A 16,577-nucleotide genomic window follows, 5' to 3' on the forward strand; every position below is an offset into this window, starting at 1 on the left:
ACCTCAAATAGGGTAAAGTTCAGATACATAGTAAATAAAACTGTCACTTCTACATCTCAGTGGTCCCTCGATTAGCCCCAGAGCTGTGGACATTTCCTATAAATTTGGCAATCCTTCACTCCGACTGTTGAAAGTTTAAACAAAAAGTAACGGATAATGAAACTGTGGTTACAGAATGAGCTATTTACATTAAAGGAATGAATCCCACATCATTTTACATTTCCTGCATGGATAACATTTTAGTCTCCCACATGTTGCGTGCCTCCTTCACAGTATGTTCCAAGTTCGAGCTTTGGCAGGATAAGGCAGATATATTACAACTTTGATTTAATATAGATCTAACCCTTTAAAATCAACACTTTGAATTTAATGCTGCACAGTAAGCAAAAGGAATATTTTGGAGTTGCTATTTAACTTTTGTCACACCAAATCGTTTTAGAATTTTCACTAAAAAAAAGATACATCACAGAAATGCATTGATACAAGTATCTAGAGAGAATATGTAGTTTAAAATCTTCATGTAAAGTGCCTGAAATGCAGGTTCTCAAGATCCTTTAATCTAGCACTTTCCTCCTACACTAATGATTCTCTGTCACAGTCAATGGCCATTTCCTCTTTCTACCTTTTCCTCCATTCATTAACTGTGCATATATTCAATGAGAAAAACAAAAAATATAAAAGCTTGCCAGGAACAGCCAGTCCCAATTTCAGTGCATGATTTTTTTTTAAACGGTTAGAAAATGGCAATTAATTTCCCCAAAATTTCTTCTCTCTCCTAGCCAAGAATGCGCCCACCTACTTCTCAAATTTGGCAACATAGTTTTGTCTCTGCCCCAAGTCAAGACTTCTTCCTTAACTAATAGACTCTTTGGAGGTCACTGGCATGATCTATCTTCTGCCCTTTGCCTATCTTGCAGTTGTCATGGTTCCTTTCTAGACAGTCCCAGCAGAAGAGGTAAACAGTCAAACAGTCATTGTGCAGGACATACAGCAGCTAGCCTGCTGTGCAGACCACAAGTTAATAAAACCTTTCATTGGTTGTGACCTATGCTAATCTCGAGAAAGTTGCTCCTATCAGATTTTATCAACTTGAGTCAGTTGGCTTTAGGCTCATAAGGGAAACTATTCCCAAGAAGAGTCAGGCAACCCACTACCTGCCACATCATTCGAAAGTCTACATTCACTCCATGAGTTTTCAGTGGCTCTCTACATTTCTCCAGTGAACAGAAAGGTTTCCAAATTGACATATCTGAATTTTCACATAAGCCAACTCAAAACACCACAAAAGCAATCTGGCATCATTGTTAAGTACAGATGGTTGGAAATGAATTAACTTCCTTTAGCAAGAAAAAATATACAGATAAAATTTCCTTTCAAACTGTTGAGATTAATGTTATGATTATGTTAGGCTGGAAATGCAAAAAGGAAAGAAACAGCAAGCAAGATGTCTACAGTAGTATTTAATACTAATAGATGTATAAAATAGTGCTGACTTCCCCTAATTATTATGCTTTGCAAATCTCAAGGTAAGTATCAGTTAAACTAAACTCTTAAATAAAACCAGTGTGATTCATTATTGACAAAAAAATAGTCAGAAAAAAATGCACTTTTATCTTAAATAATGGGAAGATCATTGCATTCTGCACACTTGAATAAATACCCAAAATATACATAATTGGCTTATTCACACAACTGAACTTTACAGAAGGTCCTTTAAACAGTGGAGGCTGTTTAAATACATAAAATAACAATGTAAGACTCATTATACAAAAACGCATACTATCTTTTTTTTAATCCCCCAGTATATTTTATAAAGGAGGAACTTATGCTAGTGATTCTTATGTTTCATAGGGTCAAAATTTAACATGTGACAACAGAATTTACTTTTACCCCCCCCCAAAAAAAAAAATAAGTAAATTCCTATGGAACAAACACAATGTTTTAAAACTGGATTTACCTTGGGATACTGAGAGCAACTTCTTCTTCAGAAAAAAAAAAAAGTTTGAGACATCTTAATTGGGGTAATTACTAAAAAAAAGAGATAAACTAAACAACAACAAACACAGCAAAACAAAACTCCAAATTCTTTTCTGTAGTAAGAAGAAACAGGAGCAAGAGTAGAAAATTGACTGGTAAGACAGTGGGGCTAATGTAATCCAAACCAGGAAATAACACAAATGCTTTGTTAAACACAATCCTTCACAGAAACATCTATTATTGAAAGTGGGTGGTAGGTTTTGCTATCAAATCTTTTTGTTCAGGTTCTCAACTCCATGTGACGAATGCACAGTGCAACTTAAGGCGAAGAATGAAGAACATGCATACAGTGTCATGGGTAACATGTCGCCTTCTGAATCACAAACCTCTCTTCCTGAAACACAAAGGCTTTTTTTAAAAAATTTCTTTTTGCCAGTATTGGCCCATCCCTAAGAGACCTCATATAATCTGTAAAGATCTCAGCCCAAATGAATAAGGCTTTGCCAAACAGCAAATCAAAATAAATCTCCAGAAAAAGAAGTATGCATATTTGTTAGGGGAAAAATAACAACAGGTCTGCTGTGTGCAGTAATGTGTCCACAGAAGATAGGAACAATAACTAAATCAATTCCTACACTAAGACTTTTTAACCAAAATTAGATTATAAGAATTTATTGTGCACTGAAATCCTATTAATTTTTTTCCTTACTCATTCACACTGCTTGGTACTTACCAGTCAACGAACACAAGCAAGTAGCTTAGTATCTCCCCCTTTATTTTTTTAATCAGCACTTACCTTGAATGCCCAGATCATAATTTTCCACTGAATATAACTGTTTCCAAAGAAAATACAAGCTGCAGACAAGGCACTATCATAAAAGAGTCAAAACAACCTACAAAGTCATTACAGTAGTGCTAAGATTATTTTCCTCCCTATTTCAGTAACAACACCCTTCCTGATGGCTGCTTGGACGATGGTTGTTATGGAGACTATGAAAGCTGTATAGCTCCGCTAGCAAAAGGCTAATTACAACTGCTTCTCAGACAAATTCTTCAGGTTTCCTCGGGTGATGATTATAATCATTCTTTGTCATCACTGACTAAAATAAACACTTAGGTGTAAATTTTCATAAATGATCCTTAACATTGGCAGATGAAACAGCAGCTGCAAATCTTAATAGCTGGGCATATAAGTGTTTATTTGTTGGCAGAAATCAGCTAGTTATTACTGATATCTTTGTTTATTATACAATAGGAGTATCTAGAGCATGTAACTGAGATCACGATACCATCGGGCAAAGCTCTGTACATAACACATTAAAAAGACTTTGTCTGCCCCTGAAGAGTTTATGAAGTAAGCAACCACAGCAGAAACTCTCTGTATTTTCAACAGCTACAGTACAAACACAGGGAGTGAGCAAGCAGCATGACTGAGACATGACAGATTTGTAGCTAACCCACCAACTGAACCATATTTCTGAAGTTCTCGGCCATTGGCTTAGCCACAAAGCCACTGAGTACCTCTAGTCTGCGGGTAAGCTGCTGCCTTTACTATCTCCAGCTGGTTCAAAGAGTAAAACTGCACCTGTAGCCCCAGAGAATGGAATCTGGAGAGACTGTGGTGCCTTAAATGTTTCACATTCATTAACAACAATTGACACATCTTAGCTAATTACTACCTGTAAGCAATCAATATTTGTAAGAACAAAACAGCGATTAATATATCATTTCAGAGGTTCTCCTTGGAAATTATAAAAGCATTTATCATTTCCATTTTCCTGATGAAGGAATATTCTCACCTCAATAAGTGCTCGCTCTGAGATGAGCCACAGGAGGCTCAGCAATGCCAGCTTAAGTTGGACCCCAGATATAACATGGAAAAGGGAAAATAAGAGGATTTTAACTCCAGAGAGGGGTGAAGGGTTTCATGCAAACAACCCTAGGCTCCAGCAAAGGTATTTACTGCTCAAAGATTCAATAGAGTTATGTTAACAAGGCAGTGCCTGAGGCAGCAGTAAAGAAAAGCTGAACTGTCATCTCAGAGGGGTGCACAGAGCAGAGGAACAACCTGAAAGGAAAGGTCTTTTTTTTAAAAAACAAGTACACTAAAAGTGCTGTTTCTATTCAGATGGTGAACAGAGAAGGGGCACAATTATTTATTAAATCATGGGCTTACTTCACCTTGCTGGCATTTACTGACAGACATGTTTTATGTGTTATCTATTCCCTATCTATTTATTCTCCAGAAAGCATTGTGTCATATGAGACAGTCCCTGATGACCTGATGGTTTTCATGCTCTGTATGGTACCTCAGCTCAGATCACAAAATAGAAATACGATAGTGGTGCCCTGGGGGGAGGGGGGGAAGCTACCTTCATGGAATAGTTCTGTCCTTCTCTCAGGGGTAAATTAGTGCAGATTTTCTCTGCTCTGGTTAAAATAAGATGAACACACTAGACTCTCCCCACTGACATCTTCAGGAGCAGGAGACTTTCAAACTTGGAGCTATAATGATATGACTTGCCTCCTAAGCATGTTCCTCAAATAAAACTACATGCAAGGCTTTCTGGCAGCTGGGCAAGCGAGCAAGCAGACACGTTCTACTTAGAAAGCTGTACAACATGCAGCTTTGTTCTCTTGTTATATATACATATTCCTGAAAACAGGCTCTCTAAGCTTCTACACTTGATCCTATATATAATCTTACTATAATGTTCCCAGTAGGGAAAGTAATTATCACCCCAGAAAAAAAAACCCACAGATTTGAGGAATACTGGGGGGAAAAGGCCCTGTGTACCTGACAGGCAGAGAGTCTGAAATATGTTGCAGGGGAACTTCAACCGGGAAAGGCTACATAAAGTGTAACATGCTGGAGACAAAAACCACGCAAAGACACTGCAAGACTACAGCCCTGTTCTGATGTCCTCTAGATACGCTGAAAAATAAAGAAAAGCCTGAGCTCCAGAACTGGAACAGTACATTTTTACAGAAAACAAGTGCAGCTTCCCTTGCTGGTGAATCAGCCCATCAGCCTCCCAGATGTTTAAAGCCAAAAAGACAGTCACTCTATCTACTGTGGGCACCGAACTCGGTGAAATTAAAATGATAATGGATGGGAGCATTATATTTCCTTCTTAGCCAAAGGAGAGCTAGGCATCTTTGAGAAGGTCTACCCAGAATTGTTAAATGTTCAAACCAATCAGGTTTCCCTAGAAACCTGATGCAGGCTGACTAACTGTGCTTTACTGAAGAGAATCTACTTAACCAAAAGTAGCTGCATTTCTATCCCAAAGTCATTACTTTGCATCAATAATATGAATGTCTTTAGGCAGAAGAAAAAGGCCAAACGGGGGAAAATACAGCAAGGAAAGCAATCAGTGAAAATGACAGGAGGAAAAAACTTTAAGGGGAACAACAGGAAGAAAAAAACAGAAGAAGGGGAACAATGACCCTAAATATCTTCTGTTCAAAACTATCCAGCAAACAGCAGATACCTGAACATACACTGCCATTAGTACTTCAGATTTTTGGTGACCAATGTTACAGGTTAGTCATATATAGCATGGAGCAACTTGGTTCTCATTCAACGAAGTATTTGGATGGATGTTCAGTTTTCAGCATGCAAGCAATTCCACTGAAGTCAGACTTCTTGTGACTTTCAGAAATCTGAGGTGGATGAGCACCAAGGAATAATACTGCTAATTTCAAATGCCCAGAGATCATGATTCAGGTCTCAAAAACATTTTTAACATTAAAGCCCTTCCTCCCAGTTACAAAAGAATTATTTTGGCTCCAGTTTCTTCAAGTCATGAAATCATCAGCAAAATCCTCAGTCAAGTCACTTAGTTAACTTTGCAGTGGTCTTTGCACAACTAAAGAGGGCTTGAAACATTTTGAAAACTGAGTACTGAGATTCCTGCGTAGCCACTCTTGTCTCCAATTGCTGGTGCTTTAAGGAGGAGGAAGGGGGAAAAATAAATAAAAATAAAAATCAATCCACATTCTAAGACCTATAATAAAAGTATTAAAAGTGTTAAATCTGAATGCACTCTGCACCACGCTTGTTTGAACCTTGAGGACATCTGTTTCTCATCTCCCCTTTCAGACAATAATTACTCACCCAAATGGGTAAGGATAAACCACTCCTTGTTTAGTGGGAATCTTTTTGCAACAGGGCAAGAACAACGCAAAAACTGAATGCAACACAGACTGCAGCACAGAAAATTTTAAGTCTATCTGGATTAAGAGAACCTGCTTTGCTTTTACTATATTCCTCACATTAACTTGGGTCCTCGTGCTCTCTGCAGTCTCTGGTCATCTGACTTAAAATGTATGTATAAACAAGTTAATTCCAGTTTTTTAATCACCAAGAATAACCTCTCTCTATTATAATCTGTTGCTGAAGCTCCTCTGGGAGCTAACCAATCTTTCGCTGGGCTACAGCATGTACAGCTGAAGTCAAGAAATGCATGCTAGTGAAATAGAAGTCTTTTGGAAAACTGTGCTTCTGCTACAAACCTATGGGAACAGCTCCTGACATTCCCATATCTGAGTTAAAAGGTCTTTCATAAAGATGTTTAACATTTTTCTTCATTCGTTCCTGAACTGAGAATAAAAGCAATCAGATAAAATATATAGGCTACATGCCAAAGCAGTAGTAGTAATTCATTGGCCTTGAAATATAGTTCTTTTACTGGAATCACTATCAAGACAAAGACTGTGCATCATCGTAACTGAAAGACAGTTTTTAACATACGCTTTTCAGAATAAGTTCCATGTTTCCTCCTCAATTATCAGTTCATAAATCTATAATTTCTTGGCTAGTAGCAGATAGGTGAAGCTCACGGTCACCCAATGAGGACCTCATAAAATTAGTGTAATGTAGCAAATAAGAGAATCTGAAGTAATTCCTTTCCACTACACTGGATTCTCCAGAGTATTTCATTTTTGGAAAGGGCCAACAGAAAAATAACCCCTCCCCCTAGATTCCCCTTCCGCTGCCAAAATGGATTATCTGCAAATACACCTGGATTATTTTCCTCATGGATTAAATGAAATAATTAATAATGACATCCTGCACTTACATATTGCCTTTCAAAGTTTGAAGTAGTCAAAAGTAATGCAATCTCATCGGCAGCACAGGGGAGGAAAGAAGAGAGCATTAATTTACAACTAATTTAGCCCAGCCACACTCCTTCAGGAATTACCAGAAAAGCCAATATCCAAACACACCTGTTCTTCAACTAGCAAGCCCTACTCTCCCACAGATTATGATACAGAAGCACCCCGACCAACCTTTTGCTTTCTATCTAAGAACAAATTGCAACACACACCTCAGCTTCTTCACAAAGCATATTTTAAGTTTCCATTTCAGGTAGACAGAAAGGAACACTTCAAAAAATCAGTAAGTAAAGTGAGATTTCTAAGTCCCTATTTTGACAACTCCTTATATGTGGCTTTATTATCAAAAGCAGCCTTTCCTCATTTTCAAATTGAAAAGAGTGATGTTCTAATTCCTTTTCATCCTAAAATAAATAGGAAATTTTATTTTACAAGAAAGAACAAAACAAAAAGTGACAAAAAGCAAGCCATATTACTACCCACTTCCAAATATATACCAATAGTCTTTCATTCATAATAATTCACCATAATACATTTTTTTCACATAATATAGCATGAAAAGAATGTCTGGTTTTAATATCTTAACTATATATGAAATGCTCTCCATCTTTTCCCTGCTTTTGTGTGCTCACCTTCTTTTCAGTAAACAAAACAATTTCCAGCTGTCCTTACTAGACACTTCCTGCTATCTGTTGCCCAGTTTCAATTACAGCCACAATGATTCTGACATTACAGCTGAGAAGGTTTTCGGGAATTACTTTTATAGAGAACGAAAAACAATTTTATATCATCCTCAAAAATATGTTATGAGGGGTTTAGTCAAAAACAACAAAATAGTAACTTTTTGGAAAGAATTCAAATACCAACAATTTAAAATCAGAAGTGAAATTTCTAGACTTTTCTGAGTAACTGAACACAATCTGTTGGAACAGAACCAGCTATGTTACATTAACTATAGCAGACATTGCCATGATAGCAATGTTGTTTTAATGGGTATTAAATTGACATGATACAGACGTCCAAAAATAAAGTTCTAGTACTTGGGCTGTGTCCTTAAATGATTTATCAATGACAGACTGTCAAAAACTAGAATTAATAAATGGAAGCTGCTGCTGCCTTGTGCTGCCTAAGTTCTGGTCTGGGAGAAAACAGTTCCTTTTTCTTCCTTTACCTGTTCCCCTATAATTGCAATTAACTGGCACATAAAAAGCACATTTGTTTAAAGAAGTAGATAGCTTCTTTTGGGACCTGCATGCTTGGGAAGTGTTACAATATTAGACCTGATATCCAAGCCAAAGCATATCAATATTATAGTTGATCAAACCAAAACTCAACTTGAGACCAAACTTCACTTATTTTAAGGACCAGAAGGAAGTCAAAACATTTTATGTTGATATTAGAACACAGATTTTTTTGAACAAAATAAAAATCCCTTTTTGATTTTTTATCCTTCTTTTTAATAGAATAAAATGAATGAAATGTCTTCTGATGGTCAAAAATATCATTCCTTTCACCTACTACATTCTCCTCCACTGCAATTTCCTGATTAGGACAATGGTTGGTTGCTATTAAAATAATTGCAGTCACTATTTTTACATGTTATGGACTAGAAGGAGAGAAAAAGTTTTAGACTGCAAATACTCCATCTCTTCATCAGAAGAAAGAAAAATAAGACCGAAATGTGACAACTGAATAGTAAAGTAGAATTTTTAATCACCATTGTCTAAAAATCACTTTTCTGACTTGAAGTCCCTCTTTTAGAAGATATTTATGATTAAGTACACAGCCTGCACTCTGAGTCACAACAAATGACATCCCAAGATTCTGTGTTATCCATTCATGCAATGGTTGTCTGTTCAAATCTGCTCAATTTTATCCCCCTCCCCCTTTTTTTCTTTCTTCTAGCAACTACTGTAAACTCAGTCAAGGATCTTGAAATTATGGCATTTCAATCACCAGTAATAAAAACTGGAAGTTCGTTAGCTACTTTTGTGATGATCCATAAGACAGAGAAGATTTACTGCAGTTTCCCATTACGGAATGTGTTCTCTTTAACAAGAATAAGTAAAATGACTATCTGTTTCGCAAAGTTAGTAGATAGCCGCACAAAACCAGAGAGCAGACCTGTTTAACATAAAGATAACCTTTCATATAGCCATTTGTCAATATGAACTCTACTTTACTACCATCCATTGTTCACCAAGGGTAATGCAAACAGCAGCACAAGAAAGAGCAGGCAGTGCTGTCTCTTCCCCATGACGGTTTCCTTTATACCCTCCCACACCTCACAGTCCCCCACTTCTGGAGAAAAGGTGTGATGCCTTCACAGAGCTCAGCAAGCCAGAGACATGGAATTTTATCCATTGCAGCTGTAAATCTGCCCAGCTTCACTGACTTCAATGATGGCCAAGTGATTTTCATCAGCTGAGAAACTGGTCCAACATGCACAGAATAGACTACTAAATATAATGAAATGCTCTTAAACCCAAATGTCAGGACACAGAGAAGAGGTTCACAAAAATGACAAAAATACATTTCCAGGAAGCAGGTTCTTTTTGATGGCTTGTCTAGCTCCTGAATTGAGGTGAAACCTTGTTCACTTTTACAGCAAACTCCCACAGACTTTAGCATGGCAGGAATTTCTCTGGTGGCAGGCTGTGGGGTAATTCACGGCATCATTGCAACTACACCGATTTATACCTGCTTAGATCCTGTCTTAAACTTACAGAGTCGTTGAATCTTTATTCATTACTTAATCTATTATTAAAGCATGTGGAAATGGAAGAAATGAAAGCAACACAACTGAAGATTTTATCACTTCAGTAAAATTGAAGGCTGTTATTCTTTATGTTTATTCAGTTATCATTCATTTCTTACCTCACAGATACAAGCAAGCTATTGTTCAGTTTCAGCTGTCTCAGGTTAGGTAGATAGGCACCTATGGGATCAGAACAAAGAAGCATTTTGAAGGCTTGGTAGCAAAATAAAGGAAACTTTTGACAATTATGACAAGCTTAAGTATCTCATTTTACATGCATTTCTTACCTATTTCTGTCAGATCTATGATGGACCTATTGTAAGAAAGTTAACAAGATTATTTTACTAAGAAAATATTTTAGCCTTTGCATTTTTGCAACAAGTATGTATTATCTGCATGACTGTAGATTTGTAGTTTTTGGAATGCCTCTCTGAAAACTGTGATACAGTGTCTTTCCAAACAAGCAACAGAAATTGGCTTTGTAGCAACTGTGTTTTCTTCTGTCCAATTCAATACCCTTGTTCTTTATTAACTGAGTGATACCTTGAAGACCTAAAGAATGTTTTATAGCATAGTATTCCAAGAAGTATCCTCCTCTTGATACTTACATGATGCTTTTGCGTCTCTCCTCAAAATCTTTCTCTACTTATTTGATAGTAAATAGTGATGGAGTAATTGGATAGACAGCTAAGTAACACTTCTTCAAAATGCAATTCTGAGCCAAAAAACAAAAGCACTCTCTCCTATGTCACATTAAATTTTTATAGTGGGAAGGTCCCACTCTAAAACTCTATTTTTCTTTTCCTAACCGTTGCCTACTCCCATTAATTTTGCAGATGTGATCCATTTTTTTACTATTCAATTGTACAAGTTCTATTTCTACAAAAAAAAAAAAAGTATATCATTATTATTACCTTTTACAAATGCTTTTCTCTATTCCTAAGATACATTTTCTGTTTTCAATTTCTTCAACAGGTAGCTCTGAACCACAAACCAAATCCCTCCAAGTTATGGATTAACTTGGATACAGGCTCAAGCTGCAGGAAACATTTGCTATTGAAAGCAGCAAACTTTTACCTGTTCCCACCAGCAGAGTTTACCCAGACCTGGCAAAAATATTCCAGCATACTATCTTACAATGTAGAGGTAATACCAATTTTAGATATGCTGGATCATTGCTAAGACACTGAGTAATCTATCTCTAGCACAGATGATTTAGCAGAATCCAGGAAAAAGAAATCATTCTAGCTCCTCTCATAAGATTAAACAAACAAACAAACAAACAGTGTGGGAGAGAGGCTTAAAAGGAGGTCATGTTGTTTATCTCACTTCTCCAAACAGGACAATAGTATCTTTGGCAAAAGTATTTCAATAAATCATGGTTTACTAGAAGCATTAGTTATATCTTATGCTATTTGGGAGCTACTAGAATCCACATATTGATTTTTGTACTATACTGCTTTGCCACACAGATTCAACCAAAGAATTAAAAGGTTACTCTGCAAGGGCTATTGTAAAGCATTATAAAGCAAACAAGTTTTTAAAAGTGTTATTAGCAGAGGATTTGAATGAGGGAAATGGACAGACTTTGAAGACTAACTCAAGAAAAAGAAACTCAACTTGACACATATAGGACTGTTTCAGGAAAAAAAATCATTATTGTAACCCAGTCTTCCATATCAGAAATTTTATTGCACTTTTTGGAGACTTGAAGAGTAAGTTAAAGAGAGAAAACTGCAAAAGACGACAGAATAAGTGTTCTAAGGAAATTCAATTGCATGCTTCTAAATTTCTTAGTTTTAATCCTAATGGCGTATTTTCCTGAGACCAATGATATGACTTACTCTTTTATTAACATAAAATTTCCCTAAAGTATCAACAATATTGACATAATATTTTATTTTAAAAATATCAACAATGTATCTTACATTCTCACTGTCCTAAAACTATATAATTTCAGGTCTAAAATAGGAGAGTATCAGGAAAATGCTGATGACCATAATACAAAACAAAATCAGAAATGGGTAGTTATGTTATCTCTTCTTTCTAAGATTCCCTTTCAGTAAGCTGCCTTTTGTTAGATGGCTTTGAAATCACTGATTAGCAACAATGTATCAGTATTAAACTGTGTTACTGTACTATCTTAATGAAACAAGACTAAATAAAGACTAAAGAATACTCAATACATACGGCAGATGCTTGACCTTTTTTTTTTCTTAAACAGTCCTGAAATCAAAGAATAACCCAGAATATATTAAATTGGCTCTTTAACATAATGTGCATTCCTGAGGAAAAGCCTGAACACATTATCTTGAAGCTGCTCTGTTTAGTGTTAGAGTGTGTATTTTGCAGATTGTTAACTCCACTGCTGAACGAAAGTGATAGATGCACATTCCTTGAGGCAACATTGTCTCAAGTGCTGCACTTCAGGAGTAGAGTAGAAATGAGGCTGTCTTTCTGAGCTGCCCTGATACAGCAGGCAACATTTACATAACTAACTAGAACTAGAGGGAAAACAGGCAGGATATTGTTTTTATCGTATTCTAAAAGCTGTAACAATATTAATAATCCTGTATTAATAATCCTTGCTGTTTCTATTACAGTGCTTACAGGTTCTTCAAGCAGGACCATCTATCTTGTTTTTCTACTGCTGGAAAAAATAATTGTGTCTTGACTTCTTAAGCCTCCTGGAATGCAGGAACATAAATTAATGAAAAATATACAAAGAAGAAATGACTGACAGTTCCTTGCTTTGGCATTAGGCAACCTGCATGCTATGTTGATCCTACAGTACATAACAGGTGTGTGAATACAGGCTGCACTCTTCTAGCAATACTACTCAGATATGTAAATTAAACGAGCTAATTGATTCACTTACACTCTGTGTGATCACATAAGATAAATTATTTTGATGTTATTTCCATGCATGCTCTAAACATGACTTTTCCATGCATTTCTGGGGGAAAATGGGCAATATAAGTAGAGATAAAACTGCAGCATGCGGAGACAAATCTGAGCTAGCTTCAGTCTAGCTACCTGAGATTATAATCTCTCTCACACACACACTAAAAAGCACACCAGCACAGGGTTTAACATAACCTCACTGCCCAAGTATCTGTGACTCTTAGAGAGCTTGTCTAAACCATGCTGCAGCCTATGCTGTTGCATCTTCTCAGTGAGCCTTATTAATACAAACTAAGTCAAAGACAGCTTGGGCAGGAATACACACATTGGAGTCATGTCTCCAACCTCAGCACAGCGTTACCCCAGACTGTATAAGCACCTGCCACTGCAACACAAGCTTGAGAAAAGTCTCCCAGCTTTGGATCTTAAAATATACTGCAAAGCAGAGCAGAAGGAAACGGATGCCCTAACCCCTTAAGAAAATAACATGTCTATTTCTGAACCTTTAGCAGAGCTTTCCCTCGATAAGACTCTCTCCTCCAAGCAGCAAGAGAGTCTTCTACAGTTCATTTGCACCAGAAAACAGCTGCCTCACCAAAGGGAAGCAGCAGTCTCCAGACACATAATCAACTTAGCCTGGCTGCCAGAAGGCAACAATTGAGTAAGTACCACTGAACAGCATTGTGGGTAACTTGATTTGTAGCTATTAAAATCACTTAGAAATAAGAGAACATGTAGTGTCTTAAATGGCTATATCCCACCATTACTTTCAACAGGGATTTCTATGAACTGGTCATGAATACGGTCCCAGATCTGTCAGCAATCAAAACTGAAGGGATAGGCTAATAAAAAGGAAATAGCCCATCTGCTTGAGCATAAACTGAAGACTACATGAAGCTAAAGAGCCTAGAAGTAAATCCAAATTCCACAAAGCTGGAAGGAAGACTTGCCAGGAAGTTTCGATGTTTTGTCTGTCACTCAACAAGGTGTACTGAAAAACATATAGCCGGAGATTTCAGCAATTACCCAAAAGCCCACTAAGGCTCAATTTCAAGTTCTGGCATGAAGCTCTTTGTTATTTTAAAACCAATCACATGAAACATTTTAACAATAGTCTTTTAGTATTTTAGCACACACCCTCTCCCTAGGAAATATAATAATTCCTCTCTGCTATGTACCTTCATTGGGCAGAAGGCTGACCTGACAATTTCGGAAAGGTTAACAGGATTATGCTTTAAAGTTCATCACATCCCAAAGTGGAATGCTTGTAAGAAAAACCTCAGACAACACACTTCAATTTTCTCTGTATATCCTGCTAAAGGCAGTGTGCATCTTGAAGGCTTATAGTATGGTCCACATGTGGCTGAGAACATTAAAACATTTTTCAAGTGGAAATTGCTGTATAAATTTGGGATTCAAGAGATGCTAGGTTCCAGGCTACTGGGAAGTTATGTGCATTCTAGAACGTTTTAACTCTTATCTGACTATTCAAGAGCTCACACAATCTATTTTATCATAACACACTACAGCTTCCGAGCCATCTAACCAGTAGTTAAAAAGAAATGCTGCTTATCAGGTGCAAACTGATCATCACAAGGAACAATTTATTGATGGTAAAGATGCTGTTACCTACTTTCTGCAACTGAGGAATACCATGAGAATAAGCTTAAGGCTTGTTTAAGGCTACAAAGAAAGCTAATCAGTCAGGTGTAGAAGGCCAATAGAAATACCAGCTCACAGAGCAATCAAGCTGGAAGGGACAGCCAGAGGTCTCTAGTCCAATCTCCAGCTTAAAGCAGGGTCCGCTGTGAGATCACACCTGGCTGCTCAGGGCTTTATACAGTTACATCTTGAAAACCTCCAAGGATCAAGGCTCCAAATCTCTCTGGGTACCTCCACTAGTTTGACTGTCCTAACGGTGAAAAAGCTTTTCCTTATCTCAAGTCAGGTTTTCTCGTTTCAGTTTTCCCATTTCTTATCCTATTATTTCACTCATACTGTCTGTCCTGACCCTCTATGGCCAGCAGTGCACTTGCAGACAACCAGCAAGGAGTATGAAGCGAGCTTGACACCTTCAATGGCAACCTTTCCTACACCATTCCCACTGAAGGCGCAAATTACCCTGAGATGCCTGTAAAAATTTAGGCTTTATTCCATGTGCCTAAAAGCCAGCTGTGGGGAGCTGTCAGGTGAAGAAAAACTGCAAGCAATCAGAGATTACTGTAAGTGTTAAGGGGCAAACTTTCCACCCTAGCCATTTGCTGACATTTTCAAAGAGGCTTTCACAGAGGGGAAGGTAGAAATGTACTTAAAAGGAGAGGGAAAACAAAACAGGAAAAACAAAAAAAGAATATGTAGGATAGCCTTGATGTTTTGTTATTCTCAAAAGCAGCAGAGACTTGCAGCTGCGGGTTTTTATAGCTCCTAAAGGCCAATTCTTGGTGCAAATGGTGGGACATAAACAAGACAGAAATTGTCTGCAGCTTGGGAATGACGCCCTGGATTCCGTAAAAGGAAGAAGCAGAAAGAAAAGGATTGATTCCAGTAATAGAAAAGACAGGGAAGTACACAGGACACATGAGGAAGAGAGACCAGTGATGTGTGAAGACACACACTATTTGTTCTTCCACTCTAGCAATGCCCTGGGATATCTACAAGATTAAGGGCAATCTTTGTATGAGCAGGTGAGGAATAAGAAGGTAAAGCAGTTTAAAAGAGGAAATGGAGACGACTACAGATTTAAGATAATCCCACATTTTTTCTCCCTCATCAAAGAAGGTAAAAACTTATTGCTGTTTTATCACAACTAATGTGAAATGACATAGGAATGGAAGCACCACTTTGGAGCACTGATAAAACTGGCATGAGATTTCCATATCAGCCGGAGGAAATAAGGCTGAGCACCTTATGAACTATGAAAGAAACCAGTGTAATTTACCATAAATTATGAAGTGTTTATCATGAAAAGACTTATTTACAAAATAAATAGAATAACCAGTACAAAGGGGCTTTTTTCTTGAATTGTATAGCCACTTCGCTGTCCTTCCCTAACCTTTCTGGTAAATCAGCATCAAAAAGCCCATTAAAACTGATCAGTTTTGTTATGTTATAGTTATTTAGTGGTCTGCCCATGAAAATAAACTGTTTGGCTGAAAATACCAGTATCCACTTTTTGGGGGTGTGATGGCCTGTAGCACAGAAAATTTTACCCTGACATGGTAGAGTAATAGATAGGAGAACCACTTGGCTGTGACAGGAATCCACATGTTGCTGACAGAAACGATTATCAGAATTGTGAAAAAGAGAGGTTTCATATTCTCAGTATTAACTCTCCTATACAAGAAATTTCCCCAGTAGCGCCTTACTTCTTAAGTATGGTGCTGTTGATAAAGAGAAGAGTCACAAGCATTAGGCTCTTTTGCTACTCATCGAAATGACGTACTTCCTCAAGCATATTCTCCAGCACAGCTTGATGAGGTACTGTGCTTAAGTACAGTAAGCAAATATAGACTGCTAGCAACATTTGTGGTCTGATACCATTAGTAGTTCCTCAGCCACAGGGGAAATTTCCAATGCAAATAAACTGCATTTTGGCTATTCTGTCTCACTAGAGTAGTATCAAGCACCCCAGAGAGCAAGGTAATCAGTATGCTCATTTAAAGCCTAGGGGGTATGTCACTGAAGAGGAATTCATTCAAGGTAATCAGCATTAGAAACTAGTGTCTCTCATCCCACTGCAGGTATTGTTCACAGTCCTATTTACCATCTCACAGGAGAAAATAGAGATCAAGATACCAGGAAGATCATGTTTTAAGAA

At 37.3% G+C, this 16,577-nt stretch overlaps 1 protein-coding gene across 1 annotated transcript in view; it reads right to left on the bottom strand.

Moving 5' to 3' along the window:
- The window catches only part of LRRC56 (leucine rich repeat containing 56), a 64,244-nt gene that overhangs the window by 24,423 nt on the left and 23,244 nt on the right, over positions 1-16,577 (bottom strand). The window contains exon 6 of the mRNA XM_062576357.1: positions 9,976-10,036. Coding sequence (XP_062432341.1) covers positions 9,976-10,036 — 61 coding nt within the window. The remainder of the gene's footprint in view (positions 1-9,975; positions 10,037-16,577) is intronic.

Source organism: Rhea pennata, chromosome 5, assembly GCF_028389875.1.
Source record: "Rhea pennata isolate bPtePen1 chromosome 5, bPtePen1.pri, whole genome shotgun sequence".
NCBI classification, from domain to species: Eukaryota; Metazoa; Chordata; class Aves; order Rheiformes; family Rheidae; genus Rhea; species Rhea pennata.